At 43.0% G+C, this 24,111-nt stretch overlaps 1 protein-coding gene across 4 annotated transcripts in view; it reads left to right on the top strand.

The window, feature by feature from the left end:
• The window catches only part of LOC121553631 (potassium voltage-gated channel subfamily H member 1), an 86,018-nt gene extending 62,186 nt beyond the window's left edge, over positions 1–23,832 (top strand). For all 4 annotated transcript variants that reach the window (XM_041866896.1, XM_041866895.1, XM_041866894.1 and 1 more), the window contains 2 exons: positions 20,328–20,753; positions 22,634–23,832. In XM_041866896.1, coding sequence (XP_041722830.1) covers positions 20,328–20,753; positions 22,634–23,083 — 876 coding nt within the window. In that variant the 3' untranslated portion in view covers positions 23,084–23,832. The remainder of the gene's footprint in view (positions 1–20,327; positions 20,754–22,633) is intronic.
• Positions 23,833–24,111: the final 279 nt, after the last annotated feature.

Here is a 24,111-nt window from a genome sequence, read left to right as displayed (position 1 = left end):
GGACTAATGAGGGGATACGAACCAGGTGTGTGTGATTGACAAGTCAAGACAAATGGAATGATGAATCATGGAGCAGCAGTGGCTAGTAAGCCGGTGACGACGAACGCCGAAGCCTGCCCGAACAAGGAGGAGAGGCAGCCTCGGCGGAAGTCGTGACAATTGGTGTTACCGTCATTGATGTTACAACTCCTACTGGTGGCACAATGTTATCATAATGGTAAAAAAAAAGTTTTTATATTAGTTGATTTAGAATGGAATGTACGCAAATAAATACATTTATATAAATAAAACATTTAGAAAAGTTATGTTTTTTCCAAAATGCCATGCCCAAATGCCACCGCAATTCAAGAATGACCCAGCTACAACCAAACATGTAATGTGTTTAATTTCATAAAGGACAAGTTTGTAAGCTACGGTCGCAATGCAAACACGCAATATAGAATTGCCAGCAGATGTTGTAGCTACATATAGTGTAGAATACATGTAATGTAATGAAATCACAGGATAAGGGATTTATTTAATAAAGGCTGTGAGCGAGTCCATGTAAACTCACTCATAGGGAAGGAAGTACACAGACTATTAAGTACTAATAACAGTAGTTATGATAAATATGGTGACTTTCCCATATGCTCAAAGCACTTAACGTTGTGTAGGGGAAACCCATCCCATTTCATCTACTGCCACACCACATCAGTCAACAACACGTACTTCAGCTGGCCAGCTCTGCACTATCAGTGGAAAACCATGCTGAGATTACAGTGTTTGTGTGTCTGTGAGAGAGTGCATGCGTGTGGATGTGTGTATATGTTCGTGTGTGCATCTGTGCAACCGTGCATAAGCATTGATTCTGCCGTAAATGACCCCCACATGTGAGTCAATACAGATAAGACAACCGTAAACAGACAATGGGATTCTGCAGCTATCTACGGCAATGGAGGCTGCTGAGGGGAGGACGGCTCATAATAATGGCATGGAAACCACGTCTTTGATGCCAATCCATTTGCTCCGTTCCAGCCATTCTTATGAGCCGTCCTACCCTCAGCAGCCTCCACTGATCTACGTGCATTTGGGACCATCCGGCCTCTCAGAGGGCTCAGGTGGGATAGGAGAAGATCAATCGGTTCTTGCACTCCACAGCTAGAACTCTCTGTAATAGGACACGGATCCAGAGGAGACACCAATGGGGGCTCTACCCCTGTAACATGGCCCCCTGAGAATTCCACCAAAATTAATCTGTGTCAAAAGTCATGCCCTTAAAGGTCAATTAGGTCCCTAGAGTGGCGATGTAATGAGGATTGGTATTGTCGTGACGTGACTTACATTAATGTGATGACTGTTATTTATCGAATCAACTAACTATGTTTAATTGTCACTCGATTAAATTAATCATGTAACAATTAACTCATTAGGAATTTGGTGCACCACAGAAGAAGTTGTTTAATGAGTTACCATCTCCCGATTTAAACTCTTAGAAGATATAAACTAAGCAAAAAAAGAAACGTCTGTCTTTCAAAGATAATTCGTAAAAATCCAAATCACTTCACAGATCTTCATTGTAAAGGGTTTAAACACTGTTTCCCATGCATGTTCAATGAACCATAAACAATTAATGAACATGCACCTGTGGAACGGTCATTAAGACACTAACAGCTTACAGACGGTAGGCAATTAAGGTCACAGTTATGAAAACTTAGGACACTAAAGAGGCCTTTCTACTGACTCTGAAAAACACCAAAAGAAAGATGCCCAGGGTCCCTGCTCATCTGCGTGAACGTGCCTTAGGCATGCTGCAAGGAGGCATGAGGACTGCATATGTGGCCAGGGCAATAAATTGCGATGTCCGTACTGTGAGACGCCTAAGACCGCGCTACAGGGAGACAGGACAGACAGCTGATCTCCCTCGCAGTGGCAGACCACGTGTAACAACACCTGCACAGGATCAGTACATTCGAACATCACACCTGCGGGACAGGTACAGGATGGCAACAATAACTGCCCGAGTTACACCAGGAACGCACAATCCCTCCATCAGTGCTCAGACTGTCCGCAATAGGCTGAGAGAGGCTGGACTGAGGGCTTGTAGGCCTGTTGTAAGGCAGGTCCTCACCAGAAACAACGTCGCCTATGGGCACAAACCCACCGTCGCTGGACCAGACAGGACTGGCAAAAAGTGCTCTTCACTGACGAGTCGCGGTTTTGTCTCACCAAGGGTGATGGTCGGATTCACGTTTATCGTCGAAGGAATGAGCGTTACACCGAGGCCTGTACTCTGGAGCGGGATCGATTTGGAGGTGGAGGGTCCGTCATGGTCTGGGGCGGTGTGTCACAGCATCATCGGACTGAGCGTGTTGTCATTGCAGGCAATCTCAATGCTGTGCGTTACAGGGAAGACATCCTCCTCCCTCATGTGGTACCCTTCCTGCAGGCTCATCCTGACATGACCCTCCAGCATGACAATACCACCAGCCATACTGATCGTTCTGTGCGTGATTTCCTGCAAGACAGGAATGTTAGTGTTCTGCCATGGCCAGCGAAGAGCCAGGATCTCAATCCCAATGAGCACGTCTGGGACCTGGTGGATCGGAGGGTAAGGGCTAGGGCCATTCCCCCCAGAAATGTCCGGGAACTTGCAGGTGCCTTGGTGGAAGAGTGGGGTATCATCTCACAGCAAGAACTGGCAAATCTGGTGCAGTCCATGAGGAGGAGATGCACTGCAGTACTTAATGCAGCTGGTGGCCACATCAGATACTGACTGTTACTTTTGATTTTGACCCCCCCCTTTGTTCAGGGACACATTATTCAATTTCTGTTAGTCACATGTCTGTGGAACTTGTTCAGTTTATGTCTCAGTTGTTGAATCTTGTTATGTTCATACAAATATTTACACATGTTAAGTTTGCTGAAAATAAACGCAGTTGACAGTGAGAGGACGTTTCTTTTTTTGCTGAGTTTATATGTTATATATCGATAAGTCACTTATTAAATCATTACCTCAGTCTCATTCTGAACATAATACAACTGAATAGGTATCCCCCTTTCCCTTACCTAACATGCCTAACATACCTAACAAACCCCCAAACACCACTCAGTTGAAAATACACTGACAACAACACAGATCTATGTTCCAGCTGAAGCCGCCATAACCAGTTTACGCCATAGTGGCCTATTGTGACGTTCATTCATTACAACCTATTGGCCCCTGAGATGCCAAACACCGTTGGGGGAAAGTGGTGCATGGGCCATGTTTGTTTTAGAGATTAGCTGAGATTGTAAAACTCAAGGTCTCCAGAGCTTACCTCATCTGCTTTGGTGAAACCCAATGCTTTGATGACCATGGAACGTTTTGGTTCCAGAATGTATTAGTTTACCGGAGACTTCCTCCACACAGCTAGTGCTTAGCGTAGCACTCTGAGTGAAGTGTCGGGGGACTTCCCTCTGCTTACTGATGTCATTTATATGGTATGTAGTGCTCCCTCTCCATTGTGTGTGCGTGCGTGGGCTTATTACAACTCTTATCCTGACAGCTATGCTGGATGCAAATTGTTGTTTCAATATATTGAGTATAGTAGACTTTTAGGAATGTATGTGATCTGCTTCAACACAAAGCAGTAAACTGAAAATTCGCAACAGTATGTTTAACGGCTAATGCTTGGGGAATTGAAGTGTGAAACCAATAAGGCAGTTCGTTTTAGTTTGATTTCCTGGTGCTGCTCGTTGCTGCTATGCACTTGATTCAATAGCCTTAGTATAAAGTCAAAAGCCAGCCACTACAGAAAATTGATAACATGGCCTATAAATCAGTCAAAAGAAAGGAAGAATAGACCGACTGCACTTAGTAGTCAGTTTTCTCCATAGAGATAAAGCTATTTAGTGTCTCAATCTCTATGGTTGCCTCTATCTTAATCTAGGATTGTGCTATTGATATACACTAGGAGGGGATGCTACAGTACTGATGAACACTGGCAGGCTGAACTTACCCCTCAGGCCCAGACTTGGCCTCACCCTTCCTCCTCCTCCTCCCACTCAGGCTGATGCCCTGATCTCTTGCTGATCTCGTCCTTTCTGCTCACTAAATATCCCTAGAGCGACCACCTTACCCTTCCAAAGACCTTACCCTATCAAGGAGGTCTGTCAAACAAAGTTTACTGTCTCTGACCTGTAAAACAAAGTTTACTGTCTCCGTTGTTAACAGAGCTTTTCCTACAAGGGCAGTGTAATGAATTTACAAAAGCCCGCCATTTGTCAGCTACCATTTGTAAGCAAAACGTCCTCTCATCCATATGAAACACCACAATGTGGATTGAGACTTTAGACATGATCCCAAGGAAACGAAAGGATGGCAGAAAAGGAGGTACAGAAGGGAAGAGGGAGGATAGAGCATTAGAGAAGGGAAATGGGGAGGACTGGAATGGAGAGAAGAGTTGCTGTAGATGTTGAATGAGAACCCAAGTGCCGGGCTGCTGTTTGTATTTTTTTCCTCCGAATTAAGGAGTGGGCCTTTAAAGAGTGGCGAAGCGCTATAGAGGAAGAGAACTGGGAGAATCATACACAAGTGGAAGACTGGAATGGAGACTTGCTGTAGATTGGAGTGAAGGGGAAGGATTGTAATGGCGAGAACATGTTGATTCTGAGTTGTAGTGACAGTCTCCGTCCCCAGCCATCTGCAGCAGTGTGTTTAATGGCTGGGCTCCGGACAGATTTATAGACCTTAACTAAACTCTGGTGATTTATTGAGACAGACCTCCTCCCTCCTAACAACATCAATCTCACCTAGGAGCTAGGGTTGTACAGACGTATCAGAAACATGTCTTTCGAACCAGACCATATCCTGTCCATGGGCGCGGCAGGGACGGACGAGCATTGACAAAATGGTGCATGCTGGGTAATGGGAGGTAGAGGACAGAAAGTAGTGAGAGAGGATATCACACATAAATAAATTGAATATGTTTAATATATTATAATAATAATATAGTAATACAGTTGAAGTCGGAAGTCGGAAGTTTACATACACCTTAGCCAAATACATTTAAACTCAGGTTTTCACAATTCCTTACTTTTAATCTTAGTAAAAATTCCCTTTAGGTCAGTTAGGATCACCACTTTATTTTAAGAATGTGAAATGTCAGAATAATAGTAGAGTGATTTATTTAAGCTTTTATTTCTTTCATCACATTCCCAGTGGGTCAGAAGTTTACATACACTCAATTAGTATTTGGTAGCATTGCCTTTAAATTGTTTAACTTGGGTCAAATGTTTTGAGTAGCCTTCCACAAGCTTCCCACAATAAGTTGGGTGAATTTTGGCACATTCCTCCTGACAGAGCTGGTGTAACTGAGTCAGGTTTGTAGGCCTCCTTGCTCGCACACGCTTTTTCAGTTCTGCCCACAAATGTTCTATAGCATTGAGGTCAAGGCTTTGTGATGGCCACTCCAATACCTTGACTTTGTTGTCCTTAAGCCATTTTGCCACAACTTTGGAAGTATGCTTGGGGTCATTGTCCATTTGGAAGACCCATTTGAGACCAAGCTTTATCTTCCTGACTGATGTCTTGAGATATAGCTTCAATATATCCACATTATTTTCCTTCCTCATGATGCCATCTATTTTGTGAAGTGCACCAGTCCCTCCTGCAGCAAAGCACCCCCACAGCATGATGCTGCCACCCCCGTGCTTCACGGTTGGGATGGTGTTCTATGGCTTACAAGCCTTCCCTTTTTCCTCCAAACATAACGATGGTCACTATTTTGTTTCATCAGACCAGAGGACATTTCTCCAAAAAGTACGATCTTTGTCCCCATTATGGCGGTTTTGGAGCAGTGGCTTCTTCCTTGTTGAGCGGCCTTTCAGGTTATGTCGATATAGGACTCGTTTTACTGTGGATATAGATACTTTTGTACCTGTTTCCTCCAGCATCTTCACATGGTCCTTTGCTGTTGTTCTGGGATTGATTTGCACTTTTCGAACCAAAGTACGTTCATCCCTAGGAGACAGAACGCATCTCCTTCCTGAGCAGTATGACGGCTGCGTGGTCCCATGGTGTTTATACTTGCATACTATTGTTTGTACAGATGAACGCGGTACCTTCAGGCATTTGGAAATTGCTCCCAAGGATGAACCAGACTTGTGGAGGTCTACAATTTGTTTTCTGAGGTCTTGGCTGATTTATTTTGATTTTCCCATGATTTCAAGCAAAGAGGCACTGAGTTTGAAGGTAGGCCTTGAAATACATCCACAGGTACCTCCAATTGACTCAAATGATGTCAATTAGCCTATCAGAAGCTTCTAAAGCCATGACATCATTTTCTGGATTTTTCCAAGCTGTTTAAAGGCACAGTTAACTTAGTGTATGTAAACTTCTGACCGACTGGAATTGTGATACAGTGAATTATAAGTGAAATAATCTGTCTGTAAACAATTGTTGGACAAATTACTTGTGTCATGCACAAAGTAGATGTTAACAAACTATAGTTTTGGCAAGTCGGTTAGGACAAGACATTTGTGTAGTGGTTGGAAAACGAGTTATAATGACTCAACCAAAGTGTATGTAAACTTCCGACTTCACCTGTGTATATATATGTATCTTCATGGGATATTACTTTAATAGAGTAGAATGTCTGACTTTGTGAGAGTAGGAAAACGTTATATGGTAATAAGACTGATCATCTTAGATTGCTCAACTACATTAGAATTTGGCAAGGGTCAGCAAAGGATTCATGTTTTTTTCCAGGGCTGTGCAATCTAATGGAAAATACCAATACCATTGAAAGATGTTAGTTGTGACAAATATAATTGCATGAGCCACACCAGTGTCTTTTATGCAACCCAGGTTTGTGGGATGACCATGAAATCCGAGAAGCATGATTCATTTCAATCAAAGTGGATGATGATGATGAATAATCTGTCATGTCATATTCACAGTGGTTATGGGTGTGTGCGTGACCTGTATGAGCGATGATGATGAGCATATGTTGAACGCTCAGCGTTGTCCTCTGGCATAAGGGCTATTCATCACCAACCTGTTGTGTGCCATTGATTGGAGAGACAACCAGCAGCAGTATCCAATTCCTCAGAGATATGAAACTAATTATGATTCATAACTGTTGTTATAAGGAAACATTTATTGCATGATGGTAACTCCGGTATGCACACATATTTTCCTATATTATGAGTGCTTGATTTTATTTACAATGCTTCAGGACATTATCGCAGTGATCATTACAACCATATTACAACCCGGGCCACCAATAGAGCTGACATGACTCCTTATTCTACATGTCGGAGAGGCATATTTGTTCTACATAGCATATTTCTTTCTGAAGGTTAGAAAATGTTGCTTCCTGCTGAACGCGCCTCAGCTTTGCCAGTTGGGTGGGGGCTGATGTAATCGTTGTGATAGAAACAAGAAAATGCATAATAGTATTACATTGGCCTGGTGAAATCAGTTGAAAATGTCAGACTATTTATAATGATAGAGCTAATGTTATTAATGGATTCCAAATCGCAGATTTGGAAGGCTTTTAGGCTGACAAATAAAACACACTTTAACAATCAGAGAGAGAATATTTAGCATTTTACATAATATAACAAAGTACATTACAGTTGTGTGAGAGCATTTTGCATTTCCGCACAATATTATAAATACGTTAAATTACATCAGCTTACACTTATTCATTGTACAAGTCTTTATTTTTAGTCTTTCTGAGAGAGAGATCATTTAAGAGAGGGTTTTTACTTTTAGAGAATGATAATGCTTTTATAGCACCTTTCTCAGACCCAAACTGAAGGACATTTAAAGGAGAGAAAGACCCAGATATTAATAAATATAAATCTCTTTGGGATTCAGGAACTTGGAAGAGACGGTCATTTTTAACCTTCGATCAAAATGTTATTATTTTATGCTTTCGATTAAAGATTAAAGTCCTGCAATGGGACGGAATCCCTGCTGTACCTTTCAGATGTTTCTCCTCCAGCAGTAGAGAAACACAATCTGCACATGGAAACCGATAGTTCACATTTAGGCTTGCTCATGCTTGAGTGTGTAGACGAAGACCTGTTCATTTCAAAAACCACACAGTCATCCTGACCTGCTAAAAAACGAGACTAAGATGGAAATTCAAATAACATAAATCTATGATTTCTCAATGACATTCAGGTTTGCCAAGGAACAGGAATGCAATAATGTTTTCCAAAATACAGTGCATTCGGAAAGTATTCAGACCGTTTGACTTTTTCCACATTTTGTTACGTTACAGCCTTATTCTAAAATTGATTAAATTGTTTTTTCCCCTCATCAATCTACAGACGATACCCCATAATGACAAAGCAAAAACAGGTATTTAGAAATGTTTGCAAATGTATTAAAAATAAAAAACTGAAATATTCAGACCCTTTACTCAGTACTTTGTTGAAGCACCTTTGGCAGCGATTACACCCTCGAGTCTTCTTGGGTATGACGCTACAAGCTTGGCACACCTGTATTTGGGGAGTTTCTCCCATTCTTCTCTGCAGATCCTCTCAAGCTCTGTCAGGTTGGATGGGGAGTGTTGCTGCATAGCTATTTTCAGGTCTCTACAGATATGTTCAATCGGGTTCAAGTCCGGGCTCTGGCTGGGCCACTCAAGGACATTCAGAGACTTGTCCCGAATCCACTCCTGCGTTGTCTTGGCTGTGTGCTTAGGGTCGTTGTCCTTCTCCCCAGTCTGAAGTCCTGAGCGCTCTGAAGCAGGTTTTCATCAAGGATCTCTCTGTATCTTTCCCTCGATCTTGACTAGTCTCCCAGTCCCTGCCGCTGAAAAACATCCCCACAGCATGATGCTGCCACTAACATGCTTCACCGTAGGGATGGTGCCAGGTTTCCTCCAGACGTGACACTTGGCATTCAGGCCAAATAGTTCAATCTTGGTTTCCTCAGACCAGAGAATCTTGTTTTTCATGGTCTGAGAGTCCTTTAGGTGCCTTTTGGCAAACTCCAAGCGGGCTGTCATGTGCCTTTTACTGAGGAGTGGCTTCCTTCTGGCCACTCTACCATAAAGGCCTGATTTGGTTGAGTGCTGAAGAGTTGGTTCTCCTTCTGGAAGGTTCTCCCATCTCCACAGAGGAACTCTGGAGCTCTGTCAGAGTGTCCATCGGATTCTTGGTCATCTCCCTAACCAAGGCCCTTCTCCGATTGCTGTTTGGCCAGCTCTAGGAAGAGTCTTCCATTTAAGAGTGATTGAGGCCAATGTGTTGTTTGGGAGATTCAATACTGCATAAATGTTTTGGTACCCCTTCCCCAGATCTGTGCCTTGACAATCCTGTCTCGGAGCTCTACGGACAATTCCTTCGATATCATGGTTTGTTTTTTCTCTGACATGCACTGTCAACTGTGGGACCTTATATAGACAGGTGTGTGTGCCTTTCCAAATCATGTCCAAACAATTGAATTTACCAGTTGAACTCCAATCAAGTTGCAGAAACATCTCAAGGATGATCAATGGAAACAGGATGCACCTGAGCTCAATTTCATGTCTCATAGCAAAGAGTCTGAATACTTATGTGAATTTAATAAATTAGCAAACATTTCTAAAAACCTGTTTTTGCTTTGTCATTGTGGGGTATTGTGTGTAGATTGATGAACGTAACAAAATGTGGAGAAGGGGTCTGAATACTTTCCGAATGAACTGTATATAAAATTCAAAGAAATGTATTGAATTATAGAGAGTTGGGAAGGAGCTGTGTGAGTGAACAGGAGCGTGACGCTCCACGTGAGGTAAATTACCAGGGTGGCAGAATGAAATATGAGTTTAATATGACAATCCAGTGTGTGGGTGCCTGTCTGTGTGTGTGCGTGTGTCTCTCTATGTGTGTGTGTGTGTGTGTGGCAGGCCATGGAGGAGGAGAGCTTCAATAAAGGTTCAATGCAGGAAGGAATTACAATCAGCAGGATGTTTTGGGGAAAGAGAAACCGAAGCGAAATGACTAATTCTGAGGAGACTAATAAGGAGGGCAATTAGTGACTAATAAGGAGGGCAATTAGTGACTAATAAGGAGGGCAATTAGTGACTAATAAGGAGGGCAATTTGTGACCATTGATCTTGGTCCACTGTCACAGTTATAGGGAAAACGAATTAACCGAAGTAATGAAAAGTACACCCTTCCACGATTAGGGTGGTGGATGAAATTTACGGTTGCAATATTGTCAACTAGCTATCTTCCCCAGTGGGCAAAACTGGTTACATCAACATCATTACAACCCCGATTTCAACCTATAAATGAGGTTGCAATGACATTCAACCATATTTAAAAAGAAAAGGAGTGCCGCACACTCCATGAGCTCAGATGCTTTTATACCATCGTTTGGACAGCCAAGCTGTCTTCATCAGGGTATAATCACTGGTTGTAATGACATCAATTCAAATGAAAAAAGAAAGTCGAACACTCATCTCTCCTTGATGTGGATTGATGTCATTCAACCAGCTTCGCCCGCTGGGTTCCTCCTTTTATTTAACCCTAGTTTGGACTTCTGCTCTTGTGAATGGCAGATTTCTGTTCTGCTCTGTTCTGACATTGGGGAAATCAAAGGACCACACTTTAAATGACGTAGACATGTCACCCTAATGACAGTGTAAAGACAGCTTTATGACGAAGGGTTGGTGTGAAATATCACAGAAGCAGAGTTTTGACTTCTGTTTGAGTGGATACATGAGCCATATCGGGTCGGTGATTGCGTAGCAAATATCACACTATTCCCAATATAGTGCACTACTTTTTACCAGGGCCCATAGAGTTATAGGGAATATGGTTCCATTTGGGACGCAGCCTGTGTAAGATGCAGAGGACGTTTGAGAGGATCTGTTGTGTAGTCGATCACAAAGACGCACACACTCTGCCACTGCCTTCCCTTGCCCTCAAGCTAATGCTAGTGTTAATTCCATTCTGGCCCAGGCAGGAACACTCCGCATCTTCACTCTCGCTTCAGCATCTTTGATGCGGGCTTGGAGTGCTACACTCTTAGAAAAAAGGGTTCCAAAAGGGTTCTTCGGCTGTTCCCATTGGAGAACCCTTTTTAGTTCTAGGTTGAACCCTTTTTGGTTCCAGGTAAAACTCTTTTGGGTTCCATGTAGGACCCTCTGTGGAAAGGGTTCTACTTGGAACCAAAAAGGGTTCTTCAAAGGGTTCTCCTATGGGGATGGCCGAATAACCCTTTTAGGTTCTAGATGGAACCTTTTTTTCTAAGAGTGTAGCGTATGGAGCGGGCAGGGTTTCTGGTGAGGGGAGTGGCCATTCAGATGTCAGGGTGGATGGTATGAGGAGATAAAAAGGACAGGGGGTGTTAGATTGAGTTGGCTTAGTGTGTGTGTGTGTGTGTGTGTGTGCGTGCGTGCATGCTCCCACAGCGCTTCAGATGGTGTTTGTCAGGTGGAGATATGTGGGTGGGTGATGGGTACTGTGGTCTGGGTAGGGAGCACCCTGCTCTCTCTATGCTGCTGTCAGCATGAGTGATAGAGAGCCAAAGGCCATGCTAAAGAATAAACTAAACTAAATACTGCACACAGGCAGAGAGACAGAGAGAATCTATTCCTATGGCTCTGTTAGGCCAAACGAGGGAGTAGAAGAGAGAAAGACTCCAATGTTGGGATCAAGCTCAGCTATCACACTTGGATACATTATATGTACAATATACTGTATATCTCATTCGGTTTAATTCCAACAGATTGGTATGGTATAAGTCAAACCTATCTAATACAGTTTTTTCATTTGTATCTTCCTTTGCGTCGTAACAGCATTCAGAGAAAAGACAGTTAGACATTAGTGTCACACATCAAAGCATATCATACGTCTAATGAGCCTCTGAAGACATTAAGAATACACTACAGCGTCAACCTACTTTCTGTTTTGTTATGGCTGAGTGGACCCAGATGCGGATGGCAAGTCTTAGAAGAAGTAACACCCTGTTGGCATCGCCATGGATACAATGAAGTGGTGAGTCGTCCTTGCCCATTGATCTATCAGAGAATCAAAATGACACTGCTTGCTTTGCCTTTAGGGGTCTTCTGCTACACATTCAAATGAATTGGGTTTGGGTGCAGTATTACTCTGAAAATACTATCTTAAAGTTTCAAATTGTGAAAGTGAATTATAAATAGCAATGATAAGCTAACAGATAAAGCATTTTTTGAATAAAAAGTTGGGTAGCATTTTATATTCTGATAAAAAGAAAACTGTACTTAAATGACCATGGCTGTTGTTTTGTCTTATAGTTTTTCAGATATCACCATGCAGACTGGATTTGGTCTGCGTTAGCCTTCTGCCTCATGAACCACTCAAGCTATGTTAGCATAGCGTCCTCATGAAAGTAAGGCTTGAGCCATAGGCGAGTTATGAACTTTCAGACAGCGCCATGGGAGTTCCTTACTGAGCACACGTCTGTCCAAAAACACACAAGCACAAATACACACACTAATACTGTCCGTGCATGTGTGTGTGTTACCCTGTCTGTGTACCCTGTCTCTGATCTAAAGATAAAAGTGCAACACTAACACCTCAGGCCACAATTTTTCATTGTACACAACACTGTTGGCTTGACTGCTCTGCACACAGCAAGACACCAGTTCCTCTCTTGAGGTGATATTAAATATGAAAGCAAACAAACAAAGCATAAAGCAACAACGAAGAGCGTTAGATAACTATGGTACAGTACAATATGTTTGCTTCCATACTTGTAACTATAACTATGGTACAGTACAATATGTTTGCTTCCATACTTGTACGTCCAGTATTGTTGATGTCTGTGCAGGTGTGTGTATGTGTGCATGCCCGTACAGCCTGTTCGCGCCGACTAGATGTAGGATAGTACTCTTTTTTTGGGGGGGATACCTCCAATACGTATGATATGTTTCAAATGGTCTGGTTACTTAAGACAGAAAGTTACTTTAGACAGAAACTAAAGTAAGTAGGGAGGTTGGTCAGGGAGGATGGGTGGGCGTATAACGCAAACGTCTAGCAACCCAAAGGTTGCGAGTTTGAATCGTGTCGGGACAGCTTTAGCATCATAGCTAATTAGCGACTTTAGCTAACCACAACCATACCGATTTGCAACTACTTAGCATGTTCGCTAACCCTAGACTGAACCACGTAAGGCTAATCTGCTAGCTATGTTACATTAACCTGCTAGCTATGTTAAGCTAACTTTATAGCTAATGTTAGCCACAAATGCTAATGCAACAAGACGTATGATACTGTATGACCGCTAAGAAATTATTGTCCAGGGTCGTTAGCATTAGGAAAAAATACAATTTGTTCCCCAGACCTCGCTTAATATCTAGGCGTCGGATAAGAACGAGACTACAGAGTCCAAAAAGTGACCATTAGACTAGCCACCTTTCGGACTCTTTTAGGGGCAACAGTTTTTAATAAATGTACAATTGATCACTCTCACGTGCCAATAGAGAACCAAAGAGGTGCTACCTTTTTGTAGAATTTCTGACAACGCTAACATATTTTTCAGTTCTAAAACTGGGCCCAGCAACTTGGTTGCTCAGCAACTCAACAATACAGCTGGCCACCTGCACCAGCCAAGCAGCCAGGCAGTCATAAGAAGTGGATGAGATCAAACCTAGGCTACTGTACATAGCTATATGTTGGTATTCAAGCTGAGGTTAATCAATAAATGCATACAGATGATTGTCCGACATGAAACAATGGGTTGGTTGTTAATAGTGCGCTGTTTTTGATTTGATAAGCCAATGAATGTGGTTTTGTTTTGATTAGCTAGCTAGCCAGCAGCTGTACTGTAGCTAGCTAACGTAACATTATACCAGATGAGAGCTAACATTGGATAGCTAGCTATATTTGGTTATGGAAGGTTTTTACACATATTGCTTCGGTCATGACATTAGTTAGCTAGCTAGCTGGAGCCAGACAACAGCTGACATAGCTAGCTACTTCTCACAGCTAACGTTAGCTAGCTTACGTCCTAATACCAGTTAGCTAGCTAGCTAGCTAGCTAGCTAGCCAACGATACCCAAACAGTGGTGTGGACATTTGTGCACTACAACTCAATGTTGAATATATACCACATTCTTTCACAAAACAAGCTAGCTGACAAATCACATTATTGTGGGAGCACCTCCTCTAAAAGTATGAATTAGGCTGTTTGAGAAGGTTTGAATCCTAAGCAACCTGCATACACATTGTTTGAAGTACAATACACCAACGTAGCTACTGTAGTAGGTCAAAGCTGTGTGCTGGAAAACCTTGGTAGAGTATGGGTAAAGTAGGCATTGTGGTGCTCGTGAATGTCCTTTATTTTTCGGCTTCAGACCAATGCCTACTTCTCCCTTAAAACACAGTTTTTTGAATAATACTGTACGACCGCTATTCCAGCAGTGCAATGACACTGGACCATTTGTAACATATCATACGAAATGGAGGGACGTATAATACGAAATGTAGCGACCAAAAAATATAATGCGAATGGGTGTGCGACCAGGTTGGCCTGTGCACGTGTAGGCCTACAGTGCCTTAAGAAAGTATTCATACCCCTTGACTTATTCCACATTTTGTTGTGTTACAGCCTGATGGATTAAATAGATTTTTTTCCCTCACCTATCTACACACAATACCCCATAATAACAAAGTGAAAACATGTTTTTAGAAAATTGTGCAAATGTATTGAAAATGAAATATAGAATTTACATACGTATTTACACTCAATACATGATCGAAACACCTTTGGCAGCGATTACAGCTGTGAGTCTTTCTGGGTAAGTCTCTAAGAGCTTTGCACACCTGGATTGTACAATATTTTGACATTATTATTTTAACATTTCTTCAAGCTGTGGTTGTTGATCATTGCCAGACAGCCATTTTCATGTCTTGCCATAGATTTTCAAGCAGATTTAAGTCAAAACTGGCCACTCAGGAACATTTAATGTCATTTTGGTAAGCAACTCCAGTGTATCCCCCCATGGGGGATTGGAAGTGATGCAGACAATTACATTGATAGAAGTTACAATCTATCTGCAATATTAAGCTGATCTACCCCCAGAAGAAGAAAAAAATAAATAATATATATATATATATATATATATTTGGATTTGTGTTTTAGGTTATTGTCCTGCTGGAAGGTGAATTTGTCTCCCAGTGTCTGTTGGAAAGCAGAATGAACCAGGTTTTCCTCTAGGATTTTGCCTGTGCTTAGCTCTATTCCATTTATTTTTATCCTAAAAAAAACTCTATAGTCCTTGCAGATGACAAGCATACCCATAACATGATGCAGCCACCACCATGCTTGAAAATATGAAGAGTGGTACTCAATGATGTGTTGGATTTGCCCCAAACATAACGCTTTGTATTCAGGACACAAAGTTAATTTCTTTGCCACATTTTTTGCAGTTTTTCTTTAGTGCCGTATTGCCAACAGCATGCATGTTTTGGAATATTTTTATTCTGTACAGGCTTCCTTCTTTTCAGTCTGTCAATTAGGTTAGTATTGTGGAGTAACTACAATGTTGTTGATCCATCCTCAGTTTTCTCCTATCACAGCCATTAAACTTTGTAACTGTTTTAAATTCACCATTGGCCTCATTGTGAAATCCCTGAGCAGCTTCCTCCCTCTCTGGCAACTGAGTTAGGAAGGACACCTGTATCTTTGTAGTGACTAGATGTATGGATACACCATCCAAAGTGTAAGTAATAACTTCACCATGCTCAAAGGAATATATTCAACGTCTGCTTCAAAATATATATATATATATATATATATATATATATATATATATATATATATACCACTACCAACCTATCAAAAGGTGCCCTTCTTTGCGAGGCATTGGAAGATCTCCCTGGTCTTTGTGGTTAAATCTATGTTTGAAATTCACTGCTCGATTTAGGGACCTTACAGATAATTGAATGTGTGGGGTACAGAGATGAGGTAGTCATTTGAAAATCATGTTAAATACTATTGTTGCACAGAGAGTGAGTCCATGCAACTTATTATGTGACTTGTTAAACACATTTTTACTTCTGAACTTATTTAGGCTTACCATAACAAAGGGGTTGAACACTTATTGACTCAAGACATTTCAGCTTTTCATTTTGTATTAAGTTCTAACATTTCTAAAAACAATTCCACTTTGACATTATGGGGTATTGTGTGTAGGCCAGTGACACAAAATCTTAATTTTATCCATTTTAAATTCAGGCACACAACAAAAAAGTCAAGGGGTGTGAATACTTTCTGAAGGCACTGTATATGTAGGCGACTAAGTGACAGAGTTAACGTTACAGTGTTTGGCATGATTAACCCCCCCTATGATGAGAGTCACTGGCTTAACCTAAATTAAACTCTCATCCTTACATAAAATACAAAATACCCAACTGACGTGAAGCTCTTGTTCTCTGAAGCAGCCAGCTGGCAATTCAGCAGCTCACTGAATAATAGATGCCAAACCACTTCTCTGACTTGGATGTTCGTGACACCATATTTTCGCTTGGGGGTAGCAGCAAATGTTTGGGATATATATTGTGAAGCAGTGGCGATTTTAGCATGTAAATCTTGGTGGGGCTAACCATTTTTTAAATGTTTTATGATGCATGCCAACAAAGACACTACACAACACTAAACAATACATTCATTGCACTATAACGGTGACAAACGGTGCCCACAAACTATTAGGGCCTACATATAGCTGTCCCAACAGCATAGCCTTCTTTTCAGCACCATGGAGTGAATCCTTACCACCGCTAAACCAGCGGAGCCTTGTCTGGCATCGAAACAGTTTGTTCAGCCTCATTTACTGCCTTTCTTAAAAACATAGCTGATATGGCTGACTTGCTTAAACAAATGTGGTTTCTACTGACAATTGAGATGTACAAACTATGGCATAAGGGATTGGCGAGCGGATAAGAGGCAATCCGAGCTAGGACGGACGTGGTCAATATAACTATTTGTTCAGCACTTTTGAAATGTACAGTGACAGAATTCAGAACATGGGCCGTTCTTAAAGTATTCTCCCTGTACACCAAGTCAGAACCGTAGGATAAATAAAGGGGGCATATAATCAGACAATGCTTACAATATTTGAAGATTACATTTCTCTAAAACAGGCTGTAGGCTACGTGTGCACCACCAAGTCAGAACAGTAGGCTAAGTTATGAGGGGGGAAAGGGACCAAATTATTAGGGGCTACTAACAGCTTAATACACAATATACACTTAGTATTAGTTTCTTAGCTACAGTATACACACATCTCCCTGGCATATTACATCATTTATGCAGCAGCATACAAGACATTTTTGGACTCACCCTGTTGTGCTGTGCTCACTTGAACAGGAAGGTGGCGCGGCGGTCCTTCTTGTGGGCTCTAGAAAGAGGCCCGAGTTCCCGACTTGGAATTCCGAGTTGGATGACCGTTCAAAATTATTTTCCGTATTTTCCCAGTCAGAGCTAGGTTTTTTTCCCGAATTCCCAATTGTCTTTAACTCACTGAAGTCTGACATTTCCCAGTTCTGAGTTTCCAGTTGTTTTGAACGCAGCAGAAGTCATGGTGGATTGACAGCATGGCCAATGTATTCAAACTTTACCTACCAATTGGATATCACGAAATTGGGGAGAAAAAGGATGTAAACATTTTAAACATTTTTAAAAGGATAAACATTCACATGCAACGGCCAGAAGTTACGATCTTGTCTCATCGCTGCAACTCCCCTACGGACTCGGCGAAGGTCGAGAGCCAAGCCGCACTGCTTCTTGACACACTGCTCACTTAACCCAGAAGCCAGCCGCACCAATGTGTCGGAGGAAACACTGTCGAACTGACGACCAAAGTCAGCTTGCAGGCGCCCGGCCCGCCACAAGGAGTCGTTAGAGCACGATGAGACAAGGAAATCCCGACCTGCTAAACCCTCCCCTAACCCGGACGATGCTGGGCTGTCCCATGGGTCTCCCGGTCACGGCCGGCTGTGACACAGCCTGGGATCGAACCGGAGGTTGCGGTCGCGCCTCAGCACTCAGTGTTGAATTTGCGATTTCCAACTTGTTGTGTAATGTTTATGTCCAATGGCCGATGAGCACCAATACGTTTTATCTATAATTTCTCTTCATATGACAAGGATTGAAAAGGATTTGCTACGGTAGATATAACGTGATTTGAGGTCATTTTATCTGTGGCCAATGACCTTGAGCCTTCTTGGATGGGCACTTCTAATGTGTAAGTCTATGGCAGAACCCAAGGGGCTTGAATCTTTTTGCTCTACCTGTAGATTTCGAGCTCTACCTGACGTAGTGTCCCCATGAGTGACAGAACACAGCCAATCACGGCACTAGACAACATTACCAACCCCTACGCTCTATATTTTCCACTGGCTGCCCTACCACCACAGAAAGCACTGAGCTAGGCTGAAACACCTGCATTTTGGAGCTGCCTTAGTCAAGAAAGCAAAAAATTGTTTGTATGCGGCTTTATTTACTAAATTATTATTATTATTTTTACATTGATTGCAAACTGATATGTGACCCATAATAATGCCAAAATAACATGCAAAACAGTTTATTTTTATGTAACAGGTGGGGCTCAAAATGAAGCGTCGCCACTGTTGAGAAGTAGTTTAGCAAACTATTAATGATAAACCAGCAGATTGGCCTTTTGGGTAAGACTTTTCTACAAGCCTGCAGGTATAATGATTTATAACTTGTTATAAGCATGTATGCATTTGGCATATGTCTGATGCAGGGTTTAGGGTTTCAATCAAATGTAATATTTTTCAAAAGCAATCTAGAATGTGCTGCTTAGTCTTCTTTTTTTGTCTCCATAGAAGATGAGGATAGCCATACTAATCTATTTCAGTCATTTAATATTTCAGTCGTGTGTGTGTGTCCAGTGAATCAGTAAATTTTTGCAATGAACATCATAAGATGAGCTCATTTTTTTCAATATTTTGTTTAATATCTCCTGTTCGAACACTGATTGCCTGTAGTTCATCTTTTTCAAATCCATTGCAGAGATTCTCTATCTTTCTCTACCTCTTTAGCTGTCTCTTACCCATAGACTTCCAGTCATTGCACTAACGCCAGTTAGCATTGGCTTGCGAAACTACCTGTAACTTCCTTCATACTGAACACAGAGACATAAAAATGGTATCCACAAGTTCATCTGACTCAAGTAGATAAAGGGCCTCATTGCCAAAATCCCAACGTATCCTTTTAATGAGGAAATCGATCTGACTTTTATTTTTTATTTTTGTACATTTACTGTGTCATGGCCATGTTTTGATTTTTTTAATCAATATTGTTATGCCTTTGCACAAGTCATGGGAGCATTGCTTTGAAAAACATGGGCCCTGTCTATATCATGTTGACTTATGATTCTGTCTAAATATATTGTCTACTGTGACTCACTAATTGATTGCTATCTAATTGAAATAACCAATTGTTGCCACCTGTTGTTCACTCAAACTTGTATGAATACAGACTGCAGGAGTTTGCTCACACAGCGCACCCTTGAAAAAGACCTAGTCGAAACTTTGGGTGTTTGTGCTGGCTCTAAATAAATGAAAATACTAAGCATATAACTTTGATATTTTGCATGTGCTTTTCCCTACGAATATATATTTACAAATCCTAAGCCACTAGAAATGTGTTGTGCATGAATGGTTCAAGGAATGCAATCTGTGGGACAACAGTTGCTGTGTAAAATACTGTATCGACATAAATAGAACAAGCTTTTTCTAAATGTCACCCAGAATAATCAAAAATGTCTGTTTTGTGTTTTGGTTAACATTCTGCTAAATAATGATTGCGTTTCTGTAGAGAAAAAAGTCACTGGTGCGAGGATCGAGAGGAGCCATTCATATTTCCTTTGAGGGACTCCACAAAAGGCATTATTTGCAGTGTTTTCAGTACGATGGGTTTAAATTAGTAATGCACTGTACCTCCACTTCCATGCCTTTAGCTCCACTGCATTATCTGTCTGCGTATCTACTATAGATACTTACCTGTGTTGCTAGTCTTAACTGTCAGAGAAGCTCATCATCGAACAGAGCTGAATTTGGTGCAGATACACATTGACATGTTTTTTTTCACTTATCTAAACTTAGTTGATTGACCCGATTTTTTAAATATATATATTTTTTAAAGTGCACATTCTGGTTATTTGGTTAGTTTCAGCAACCTCTGGTTAGCTTAGCATAATGTGGTTAGACAGTCCACCCAATGCACAGCATGAGCTACATAACACAGGATGGAGTTCATAGTATCACTGTTCTGTTCTCAGACAAGTTATCATGCAGTATGTGCAAACAAAAACAAGTTGAATTGAACTAATGAAGAGTGTGTTGTCTCTCTACAGATTGTGTTCAGAAAGATCAGCGACGTGAAACGAGAGGAGGAGGAGCGCCTGAGACGAAAGAATGAGGCGCCCCTCAACCTCCCGCCTGACCATCCGGTCCGTCGGCTCTTCCAGCGGTTCCGGCAGCAGAAGGAGGCCCGTGTACATCAGGAGTGGGCCGACCCATCCGATGACCTGGAGAGTGGCCAGACCGTGTATGTTGAGCCCATTCCCATCCATGAAATCATCGCCACCACCAGCATTGTCACCGTCACCGAAAGCCCAGCCACACCCATTCCTTCAATCTCCATCTTGGCGTCCACAACCTCCGGCCCGTCAGACAAAGCCAAGCTCCAGGCCCCATCTCTCCGATTGTCCGAGCCGGCCAAGGTCAAAGGCTGGGGCCGCTTCAAGGACTCCATGGCCAAGGATTCCAACTGGAACAAGGTATGACCAGAAACATAACATACACTGCTAAAAAAAATAAAGGGAACACTTAAACAACACATCCTAGATCTGAATGAATGAAATAATCTTATTAAATACTTTTTTCTTTACATAGTTGAATGTGCTGACAACAAAATCACACAAACATTATCAATGGAAATCAAATGTATTAACCCATGGAGGTCTAGATTTGGAGTCACCCTCAAAATTAAAGTTGAAAACCACACTACAGGCTGATCCAACTTTGATGTAATGTCCTTGAAACAAGTCAAAATGAAGCTCAGTGGTGTGTGTGGCCTCCATGTGCCTGTATGACCTCCCTACAACGCCTGGGCATGCTCCTGATGAGGTGGCGGATGGTCTCCTGAGGGATCTCCTCCCAGACCTGGACTAAAGCATCCGCCAACTGGACAGTCTGTGGTGCAACGTGGCGTTGGTGGATGGAGCTTACATATTTTTGTTTATACCGGCCCCCCGTGGGAATCGAACCCACAACCCTGGCGTTGCAAACGCCATGCTCTATCAACTGAGCTACATCCCTGCCGGCCATTCCCTCCCCTACCCTGGACGACGCTGGGCCAATTGTGCGCCGCCCATGAGTCTCCCGGTCGCGGCCGGCTGCGACAGAGCCTGGATTCGAACCAGGATCTAGTGGCACAGTTAGCACTGTGATGCAGTGCCTTAGACCACTGCGCCACTCAGGACATCTGGGACATGATGTCCCAGATGTGCTCAATTGGATTCAGGTCTGGGGAACGGGCGGGCCAGTCCATAGCATCAATGCCTTCCTCTTGCAGGAACTGCTGACACACTCCAGCCACATGAGGTCTAGCATTGTCTTGCATTAGGAGGAACCCAGGGCCAACCGCACCAGCATATGGTCTCACAAGGGGTCTGAAGATCTCATCTTGGTACCTAATGGCAGTCAGGCTACCTCTGGCGAGCACATGGAGGGCTGTGCGGCCCCCCAAAGAAATGCCACCCCACACCATGACTGACCCACCGCCCAGGCAGCAGAACGTTCTCCACGGCGTCTCCAGACTCGTCTGTCACATGTGCTCAATGTGAACCTGCTTTCATCTGTGAAGAGCACAGGGCGCCAGTGGCGAATTTGCCAATCTTGGTGTTCTCTGGCAAATGCCAAACGTCCTGCACGGTGTTGGGCTGTAAGCACAACCCTCACATGTGGACGTCGGGCCGTCATACCACCCTCATGGAGTCTGTTTCTGACCGTTTGAGCTGACACATTTGTGCACAAAGGCGGAGGTAGCGGTCCTGCTGCTGGGTTGTTGCCCTCCTACGGCCTCCTCCACGTCTCCTGATGTACTGGCCTGTCTCCTGGTAGCGCCTCCATGCTCTGGACACTACGCTGACACAGCAAACCTTCTTGCCACAGCTTGCATTGATGTGCCATCCTGGATGAGCTGCACTACCTGAGCCACTTGTGTGGGTTGTAGACTCCGTCTCATGCTACCACTAGAGTGAAAGCACCGCCAGCATTCAAAAGTGACCAAAACATCAGCCAGGAAGCATAGGAACTGAGAAGTGGTCTGTAGTCACCACCTGCAGAACCACTTCTTTATTGGGGGTGTCTTGCTAATTGCCTATAATTTCCACCTGTTGTCTATTCCATTTGCACAACAGCATGTGAAATTTATTGTCAATCAGTGTTGGTTCCTAAGTGGACAGTTTGATTTCACAGAAGTGTGATTGACTTGGAGTTACATTGTGTTGTTTAAGTGTTCCCTTTATTTTTTTTAGCAGTGTATTTAGACCAGGATTCCCAGCCTCTGATTGAATCCCGGCATTAGATAGCTCTAGTGATGATTCAATAGCTCTCCAGCCATCTGCATTAATACATTCTGTTCTTCATTTCCAAGGTGTCCAAAGCCGAGTCCATGGAGACGCTACCCGAGCGGACCAAGGTAGGGGCAGCCCACGAGTCCCAGACCTCGCTCAAGAAAACCGGCTCGTGCGACAGCGGCATTACCAAGAGCGATCTGCGTCTGGATAACGTTGGGGACGGCGCTCTAACCACGGGCAACACGCCACAGGACCGCAGCCCTGTAGTGCCCCCTGAGGTGGCCAAGCAGCACGCCTTCTACCCCATCCCAGAGCAGACTCTCCATGCTTCCCTCCTGGAGCTCAAGCTGGAGCTCAAAGAGGACTTGAAGGCCTTGAACACCCGCATGGCCGGCCTGGAGGCCCAGCTAGCAGAAGCTCTGAAGCTTCTCAAGGCTCAAAGGAGAGCTCCCAGCTCCCCCAAGCCTCTCTTTGAGATCTCCAGACCCACCTCGCCAGACTCGGACAAGGAGGACATATTTTCGTAGAAGCAAAGAGGGGCTTTGAGAGTGTGAAGACGGTTAACAGATTCAGAAAATCTTTATTGTGCCAATGCTGGGCAATTTGGTCAATAGGGTCAGAGATGCTGGAGGCTGTTGGCGTATCTCAGCTGAGGCCATTGATTAGCCCTCACCTTGCTGATGCCTGTGAAAAGCAGCAGATGATGATGCTACGATGCTGTTAATGTAAAGAGGACCTGGTGGTTTTACCCCTGTGGGCCATGGAACCTTGGAGTTGACCCTGTTGGTCACTTTGAAGATTCTGGGGTGAGCGCAGTGAAAGGGTTCAAGGCACAGTGCAGTGACCTTAAGACCACCATGGGTTTGGCTACCCTCTCTGTGACCCACAGACACAGGTTCACACCTATACTCCTGTACGCTTGTGTTCTGCTAGTCTGCTCGTGCACATCGGCTGTATATTTCGGTTGAGACTTTTTCTTTTTTTACCAGTCTGTGGAGCAAGAGCAGAGCAGCAATGAATGTTTTATTGTTCACCTTCATTATCCTTGTAGATCTCCAATGGGATCACTATCTTTATGAGTGGTTCTCAGAGTATCTATAAGGGATGAATAAATATTTTGCTTTCTTTGAGCCACCAGTGTACAATAGATTCTGTATGTATTCACGATGTCATTCTATCACCCTGTAATACTTTACAAGACTTTCTGTATACACTATATATACAAAAGTATGTGGACACCCCTTCAAATTAGTGAATTAGGCTATTTCAGCCACACCCGTTGCTGACAGGTGTATAAAATCGAGCACACAGCCGTGCAATCTCCATAGACATACATTGGCAGTAGAATGGCCTTACTGAAGAGCTCAGTGACTTTCAACATGGCACTGTCATAGGATGCCACCTTTCCAACAAGTCAGTTCATCAAATTTCTGCCCTGCCCTGGTCAACTGTAAGTGCTGTTTTTCATGATTCGGGCTAGGCCCCTTAGTTCCAGGGAAGGGAAATCTTAACGCTACAGCATACAATGACATTCTAGACAATTCTGTGCTTCCAA

This window comes from Coregonus clupeaformis, chromosome 37 (genome assembly GCF_020615455.1).
Source record: "Coregonus clupeaformis isolate EN_2021a chromosome 37, ASM2061545v1, whole genome shotgun sequence".
NCBI lineage: Eukaryota > Metazoa > Chordata > Actinopteri > Salmoniformes > Salmonidae > Coregonus > Coregonus clupeaformis.
The sequence above is the reverse complement of the archived record's forward strand: the minus strand, read 5'-3'. Positions and strand labels throughout refer to the sequence as shown.